The sequence below is a fragment of the Bidens hawaiensis genome, unplaced genomic scaffold (assembly GCF_021521415.1).
Source record: "Bidens hawaiensis isolate Kalapana, Puna unplaced genomic scaffold, B.hawaiensis_p1.1 tig00028226_1, whole genome shotgun sequence".
Taxonomy (NCBI): domain Eukaryota; kingdom Viridiplantae; phylum Streptophyta; class Magnoliopsida; order Asterales; family Asteraceae; genus Bidens; species Bidens hawaiensis.
Genome location: NW_027494585.1, coordinates 109,464 through 118,428, shown reverse-complemented (window position 1 = coordinate 118,428; position 8,965 = coordinate 109,464). Strand labels below are relative to the sequence as shown.

The following is an 8,965-nucleotide window of genomic DNA, read 5'->3' as shown; positions in this document are numbered from 1 at the left end:
CGTCTCGTCTCTTTTGTTGTAAATATTTATAATATAAATCCACATGTTTTTATAAGTCTTCCGCATTAACCTGCTACTCTGATTTATTTACAAATGTGGTACCAACTATTGATCACACTCCTAGGCCTAGAATGGGGGTGTGACATTTTGACACACACACACACACACACATATATATATTTCTAATTTTATTTTTTACTTTGTGATTGATTTTTCTTTTTATGGTAATGGTGTCAACAAGTGGATTCATAAACATTCAATTGAGTATCTTTATATTATTTTCTATGATTGTATTTAAATGTGATAGGCTAAAACAAGAAGAGTTTAAGGATCATAACAATACTTGCATTCTTATTTGATTATTCTCAAAGAAAGTTGAGTAGTTCGGTAAATGAAATAGTTTCATAAGATTATAATAATTATGTATGACTTTTACACATTCCGTTTTTGGATACATTTCAAAAACATAACATTTATATAAAATTATTCGTTCATATAAATATAAAATTTACAATATATTAACATATATTTATAATTAACATTTTTTTATATAATTTTCTCCTGTTTAGCACACAGGTCACTAACCTATAACCTATTATAGCATATATTTTCGAACTTTTTTCTTAATTTTACAAGGTTTTTGGGCATGTAACATATGAATTAAATAGATTTTGCATCTTTTTTTCTTAATGTATTATTTTGGTTCATGGTTTAAATTAAAAAGATGCTTAAACTTGTAATTTTACTCTTATAAATACCTTATAATTCATATAGAATTATATTTTTTTCTTAGAAATACAACTTTTTCCAATTCATTATAGCGTATAACATATGCATATATATGACATATTATGTATTTTTCACCTGTGTGGTAAACGGTTCTTTGACTTACTAACCCGTGTTGAACATTTCTATTTTTATTTTAAGATAATTTATTTTTTACAACCAAATGTTAGTCTTTGTAAATTTATATTTTAAATCCATGAAAATGTTTATTTTCCTAAATATTTTTTTTATACACAAAATGTAATATAATAATATCGGTATGAATTGTTTTATTTTTAAAATAAATCACACCAAATTTTGGTTAGCCACTTTGAATTAATAGTGCAAAAATATATAAAACCTTATTAAAAAAGTCATAAATAAATATTATTATATAAACTGGATTTGCGTATTATATATCATAATTGTCATGACTCAATGGGGATCATTAAAACATCATTTATTATTTTTAATATTTTTTGTGAACAATCTAAATTATGACTAATTTAATTATTTTTAACACATAATCATTTTCTTACGCAACGACACAAAAATAAGTTCGGAAATGTTAGATAAAGAAATAATGAATTACTTGAAGACAATGTTGGATTCTCAAAATCCTTTGGTTCAAGGATACTGAATGGTAAGTGATTGTTTTAAAAACGATCACGATATGGATTTAAAGTTGTGCATTATTAGAACAATGCAAAAAGATTCAAGGACTTACAACCTGTCAAAAACTTCTGAGTTGCAGCGTTAATCGTTGATGATATTGGTGACACAATAAATAAGCGCGATATAATTGTATAACTCAAAGCAGATATTTAGCAAAAGTTGGAATATATATGACAGACCCGTTTTACTTACGATCAACCATATGTTGCTTTTTCAAGATTGAAAAGAGATTGTATAAAAATACATATTTTGGATAAGTAATGTAAAGTTACAAACAAGACAACAAATATGGTTTATAAGAAAATATTTAGCAGCTTATGAATTTGTAATTTTTAAAGTTTTAAATTATGTTTCCAAACAATGTATTATAAATATTTTGTTTTAGTAAGTTTATGTTTTTAAGTACTTTGTTTACATAGGAATATGAATTGCAAATATATCAAATAATTCTCCACATAAACATATGAAACAAACTTTTATCATCTTAAATATGTCTTTTGTTGACGATTTCTATATTTCCACCCGTGTACGTCCACCCGTGTCATACATGGGTCAATAACCTAGTTAGTTTTATATCACTCCATTCATTGCCAGCTAGGGTTGAAATAAGAACTCTAAAACAACATTTGTTATACAAAGTAAAAGCATCTTTTCGTGATAAGAGTATGATATGTGTCTACTATCTAGCCACGTTTGCCACATCTTCAATATTCCTTAATTCATGTTTTCATCAGTTTAGTTAGTTTTTTGTTAGTGGGTTAGGACATGTGCTCATCGTATGCCCATTTAAAGGCATGGTTGTGAATGTATTAAGCAGAAAAATGAATTGAAGTTTAGCCATGTTGATCATTTCTTGTCTAACAAACTGGTACCATACCGACCGAAAGTAACATGTACCAAGTTTCATTTTTAGTGTGTTTGGTATTTTCAATAGCACATGTAGGATAAATCAATATAGTTTTCTGTTTATACTTTCACTTGTTTTCAATATTATTATTTTCCAATATTCTCAATGGTAAATCAATATGATATATGATTCATACTTTCATTCGGTTTCAGTAACTATAATGTTTTAGGTTCGATACTAATCCCACCTAATGTGGTAGTTTAATAAAAGTTAAGGGCTCTTTTTAGTGTTTAGGGATGTCAATGAAACCCGAATCTAATAGGAAAACTCAAAACCCGACATAATTAGAACGGATAATATCCGACTCATTTGGGTTTGAGACCTATTTGAGATTTATAATATATTCGATTACCCGATCCGACCCGACACTGTTATAGTGTTATAATATATCTACTACTAGTATCGGCCCTTATCTTCTCCTCCAAATTTCCATCCAAATAGTTGGTGCCCTAGAAACATACATTGATACATACATACATTGAGATATTATTATTATTATTATTATTATTATTATTATTAAGTCTACACCAAACCAACAACACCATGATGTTACTTTCGATCTCTTCTTCTTCATAATAATACCAACAATAAAGATTATATCTTGGGTTCTTCTTCAACACTCTCTCTCTCATTCTGCTGTGTTAATTAATTAATAATTAATTAGGGTTTTGTGGAGTTGACATGGCGGATGAAGACGACTACGAGAGTGATCCTGAGCAAGCCAAGCTTTCTCTCAAGATGCGGCGTAGGCAGGAGGCCAGTGACGATGAAGAAGAAGACGATGGAGATGCTAGGGTTAGGGTTAATGAGAGGGTTATTGATTCTATGGTTTCGGATTATGAATCGGACGGTCAAGGTGCCGCGGCCGAGTACGAAGAAGACGATGATGATGACGAATATGATGATTTAGTTGAGGAAGAAGAAGTTGTTGAGGATGAAGTGAAAGTGGAGGATAATAATAATAATAATAATAAGGATGTGGATAGGGTTTATGTGGGTGAGAGTGGTGAACAGTTAGAGGATAATGGGAATGGAGGTGGTGAGGAGGGAGGAGGGCAAGGGGAGAAGAAGGAGAATGAGCCGTTTGCGGTACCGACGGCGGGGGCGTTTTATATGCATGATGATCGGTTTAGAGATAGCGCTGGCGGTAGAAACAGGTGATTCATTTTCTACTGCATTGTTGATATCTGTGTTGTTTATACATGTTTGTTTAAGTAGCTCACTTTTAGTTACTGGCCGCGGTGGAAAATACTGAATTTTGACGATATTTTCGTTAAGTTTTTTGATTGTATGTGTAACCAAAATGAATTGTTTGCGGTGCTGACTGCTGGCACGTTTTATATGCATGATGATCGGTTTAGAGATAGAGATAGTGCTGGTTAGGTGCATTGCTATTATAAATTGGTTTAGATTGTTTACGCTTAGTTTTATTTGTTAGTTTAGTTGGTTTTGTTGTTGCAAAGTCGCGCTCTTTTTTATCGGGGCGAGGAGTGCTGAGAGACAGTGCTTGTTTAGGTGCATTGCTATAATTAATTAGTTTAGACTTTAGATTGTTGTACCCTTATATTTATTTGTTAGTTTAGTTGGTTTTGTTGTTGCAAAGTCATGTTTTTTTCTGATCGGGCGAGGAATGTTGGAGGTAAATTGCATTTGAATTAGTCACTTTTTAAATGACACAAAGTTTGATTATGCATCTCACTGTTAGTTGCTGGCTATCGAGGAAATTACTGAACTTTGACTTCAATTGTTCGTTACGTTTTTTGATAAATGTTTTAACGGTTGTAGAAGTCAATAGACTTAATATGTTATAGTTTATCTTCACCTACAGGATTTTTTTATGGGCATCAAATCATCAATTGCTAGTGAAATTGTGATGTTAAGGCTTTCATGAGTAGTATGTGGGAATGACTAATGAGATGTTTAATATCTCAACTCTGAAGTGTTTTAAGATACTGGGAAACTTTTCTGTTATTTCTTGTTTTTTTGGAGGGTGGTGGGGGCTGTAGAATAACTCGTTACTTAGTGCTGGTAGACAACAAAATGCCAGATTTTATATATGAGAGGTTTGCTTGTTAAAAAGTTTGGTTTGTAAAAAGGCTGAGACAGACGCATCTTAATGTTGTAAAATGTAAATAAAGCTTATTTGATTGTACATAGAGCAACGCCTTAAGCTTTAACTTTTGGGACCTAAACGCCTCTAATTTATCACGGTTTGTTAAACCAAGCTGTAGTTTCATCAGTATAGTTTTTGGGAAGTGGGTTCACTTTTTAGACGATGGATAAAGTTTAGATTTTTGAAATCAATTGATAATAGATTTTTAATGAAATTTTAAATAAGATGCCCAATATCATTGTTATCAGTTTGTGACATATTTAAGTTACACATATGGTGAACATTCTTTATGTATATACCAAAATATGCAAAGATAATAAACTTTTGATTTTGTTTACAGAATGTTATATTGCATTTTACTTTTGCTGTCTGTTCTATGTCTAATCTGTGAGACATGATTCCAGTTAGCTAAATGGAGCCCCATCTTTAGTTTCGTGAACCGTATCCAATGATACATGGAAAATATATTATTGTGAATATTATAAGACATCATTTGACTTTTGTTCTTGTTTACTGATTGTTATGATCATTTTTAGACACATGAATAAACATTATAGTTTGGTCGACACTTGCAAAGCAATATATATTTTATGAATAAAATGATGCTTCAATTTCCATGATTTATCATATGTTTTACATATCTAAATTCTTTTGCTGATGCATCTGCTTAATGAAAACTGAATTAATGTTGTCTGTGCTAGTGCTACGTTGTTACAAAGCTAAATCTGAAACTACAAACTGTTTTTTCTATGTCTCATATATCAAAGCTACAAGTCGTGGCATATATATCATTTAACCATATTATTTAGGCCACAGAAGTATATTTTCTTTAGTATCTGGTTTCTCTTTTCAGTTACATTTCATATGTGATGTTTCTTACCCTTTTTTTTCAAGTGAGCTTTTTAAAGTATTAATTTTTTTTAAATATGATGATAATAGGCGAACTCTTGGTGGGAGGAAATTGTGGGAGTTGAGAGATGACAGCAAATGGGGCCATGACAAGTATGAAGAAATGAGTATGCATGAAAGGCCTCACAATGAGGTTAACTATTTATTATCTATATGCAGTGTGTGTATGTATGTTTGCGTACTTTTGTTCTAATATCTCATGTATTATCAGGGTAGAAGGGGTGGTTCCAGGGGTCGTAATCGCACCCGTGGTAGAAATCGAGGTGAAGATCATGGATTTGTACGCGGAAACAGGCCCAAAAGTTACAACAATAACAATCAAACAAGTGGGCCCAAGTCTGTTAGAGGCCGAGGTCCAAGAAGATATCAGCCTTCTACACAAAACAGCTTTGAATCTTCTGCACAAAGCAGACAGTAAGTAAAAATATTATAATCTATATTTTTAAACTATTGTTACAATCTGTACAGTATTAAATTACCAAATGTTTTTTACTTTTAGGTTTGCAAAACCAATAGAGAAAACCTCACATGCAAACTCAGGAAGAGCATCTGCTGCCACGTCAGCATCAGAATCTTCTCAAGTTCCAGTTAGGAAAAACGTTGCATCCAGTTTGAATTATGCTTCTCCACCGTTTTATCCTTCCGGTTCTTCAAATAAAGAAACCAACTTGACTCAGAAAAAAGATGCTCAAACAGGGTCAGTTAATCGGGCCCCACACAATCCTGTTATGGCAGAGAATTATCCAGCACGGGGAAAAAATGTTTCTGGTTCTTTAGGTATGGACAAGCTTTACATAGATGATTCAATCTCTAAACCTGTAAACAACATGCAGCCACAGGCTGAAGGTAGAGGCCCAGGCCCAATTTCATTTGGGAATATGGCCTATCAACCAGTAAACAGGCCCAATGTTCAACCATCTGGTCAACAGTTTGTGGCTCGGTCTGCTAGTGGGTCCCGGGCTTCTTCTCCACCGAAAACATCCAGTCCTGCACATGGGGTTGAATCTTTAGACGTGGAATCTTCTACAGAATCTAATGATTCAAAGACTGCTTTGGTTGGAAAAGGAAAAGGTAGTATTATTCCAAGCAGTGGAATGAGCTCGTTTTCTTATGGTGATCAAAACTTTCCAGGAGCTCCAACGTTCTTGCCAGGTAAATGAATATTTGATAACATTGGTTTATTGTTTAGTTTAGGCATGTAAATGATCAAATGAACATGCACGTGGCATGCTCATGCTTGTTTTTTCAACTTTAGCTGAACAAATGATCCAACACGAACACTTAGATGAACGGAGTTCCTTGTTTGTGTTCATTCGTTAAGAAAATGAGTGTGTTTGTGCTCGTTTATGTTTGTTCGTCAGTAGTATAAATAAACTTTTGACGAACGTGAATGAACATAACTTAAACATAGATGAATGAAATTTATATGCTGGATGTAAACAATTTTAATAAAACTTGACTAAATTGTGTTTAGTTTTAATTTTTAGTTAGTTAAACTAAAACAAATTGTAATGGGCTTAAAAATATTAATGAACTAGTAAACAAACAAACAAACATAAACGAACGCAATAGTACAGATGTTCACGAACACAAATGAATGAACGAGACATGTGTTCATGTTCGTTTGTTCATTAAATAAACGAACTTCCCGCTGAACGGTGCATTGAGTGTTCGGTTCATTTGCAGGCCTAATTTTAACTATTTATTATAAATACGTTAAGCGATGATTTATAGCATGTTATTTTTTGTGGTGGAATGTAGTTATGCAGTTTGCAGGGCAGCATCCCGGGGGTCTTGGAGTTCCTGCAGTTGGCATGGCTTTTCCTGGATATGTTGGTCAGCCAAACGGGATGGGAAACTCAGAGATGACATGGTAACAAAACTTATTTGTTTTACCGTCTTCCTTATATTGAGTACTAAGATATTTGATTATGCCATACCAGGTTACCTGTTTTGGCTGGTGCTGCTGGGGCTTTAGGTGCTGCTGGACTAGGTGCCACTTATCCATATATCACAATGGATGGCGCTTATCATGCTCGTGCATCTGGTCAACCGTCCTCGTTAGCTCCTCCTATGAAGTACAGTTTTTTTGCCTAAGTTATTTTTATATCTATGTCTGTAGGTTGTAACTTTATTTACTTGGTGTTATTTTATCTTTTTGATTTATTTCCAGCAAAGACGGCAATATGAATAAATCTGCCAATGAAATGATGCCTTCTCAGAAACCTGGTAAGACATCACATAATGCTGGCTTTTTAAACTTTGGAGAAATAATAAAAGAAAGTAACTCAGTAATCCGGTTTGTTTTTGCAGAGCTTGCAAATGATGAATTGAGGCAACGGCAAAATAAAGCTCGCAGGCAAGTTTGAGTTTTTTATTATTTTTTTGGCTGTAAAGATTGTTCTTTTTAAGTTTTAACTGATTTAAGGTATGTCTGGGACTCTGGGTTATGAGCAGATACACTGAAATGAAGTTTGATAAGTGACGTATTGGATGCATCAAAAAGCTATTGAAATTAGCTGATAAAGATCATATTCCAATTTCCATCTGAGTTCGTTGTTCTGAAATTGTGAGTGGTACTTATGGGCCTTAGGCCTTCTGTGATTTCCAGTTTACCCCTGGACCACTTTGGGCGACTGCAGTATTCCCCATTTATTTATGGTAATGGTCTTTTTTAGTTACTTCCATCTTGTTATATTAGAATGTTGTCTGCCCATTTGAGACTTGAATTATTTCTTTCGTATGTGTTTATTATATGCCTACTTTTGCTTTCCCGTGTTTATATTTGGACCGCGTTTTGGTCCTTTTGGAATTATGGGACTATGATGTTAATCTTTCGTTGTACACATCAGGTATGTGTTTGAAACGCCTGCTCAGTCTGACAGGTGGCAGGACTTTTTTTGGATGCAAGGTATAAAACCTCACATGCCTCATTTTATATATTACCTTTATGTGTATATAATGTCTTGTAAGTAATTGTTGAAATTCCTTTTTTTTCAGGTTTATTGTGGCTTTGTTTCTTCGTTTTCGTTTTTTTAATCTATTGTGGAAGTTTTTGGTTGGTATGGGTTTTTTTTTGAAATATATTTTGGGAGAATAGTAAAAGAACAAGAGCAGTGGCTTTGTGTCTAGTTTTGTGAACCTCCTGTATTTTATTTTTCTTCTTGTTCCTTTTTGAGGATTGAGTTGTGTTTGGTTGGGGGTTGAATTGCCATCTCTTTTGCTTTGCATCATGTTTGGAGACTTGTTTTTATCTTTCAATTTGACTTGGTAATTGTGTTTTGTTAATAACTTATTGTTCTTCCTATGTTTTCATAACTGTACCAGTTGTTAGACTAGCCGCTCACTGGCTTGGCCGGTTTCAACAACTGAATGGCAGCGTCATTAACTGTTACATAATCGCTTCATATTTATAATAATTTTCAGAGTCAACAGTTGAAGTAAACACATTACAAGTATACAGTTTAAGCTTCTTTGCAAAACCGACATCTAAGTTGTCGAGTTAGGACTTTGTTTAATTGGCAAATTAGGTTCTTAAAAGAGTGATTCTATCAGACACTTTCCACAAAAGTGAATATTTACACTTTTATCTTCTA

General features: G+C 33.1%; 1 protein-coding gene across 1 annotated transcript; it reads left to right on the top strand.

The window, feature by feature from the left end:
* Positions 1–2,855: 2,855 nt before the first annotated feature.
* LOC143576467 (protein MLN51 homolog) lies at positions 2,856–8,599 on the top strand. The gene is made up of 11 exons (XM_077060546.1): positions 2,856–3,504; positions 5,400–5,502; positions 5,581–5,783; positions 5,869–6,521; positions 7,131–7,242; positions 7,313–7,447; positions 7,543–7,598; positions 7,683–7,728; positions 7,827–8,030; positions 8,222–8,280; positions 8,370–8,599. The coding sequence occupies exons 1-9, from the start codon at positions 3,029–3,031 to the stop codon at positions 7,852–7,854; spliced, it is 1,812 nt and encodes a 603-aa protein (XP_076916661.1). The 5' UTR covers positions 2,856–3,028; the 3' UTR covers positions 7,855–8,030; positions 8,222–8,280; positions 8,370–8,599.
* The last annotated feature ends 366 nt before the right edge of the window (positions 8,600–8,965 follow it).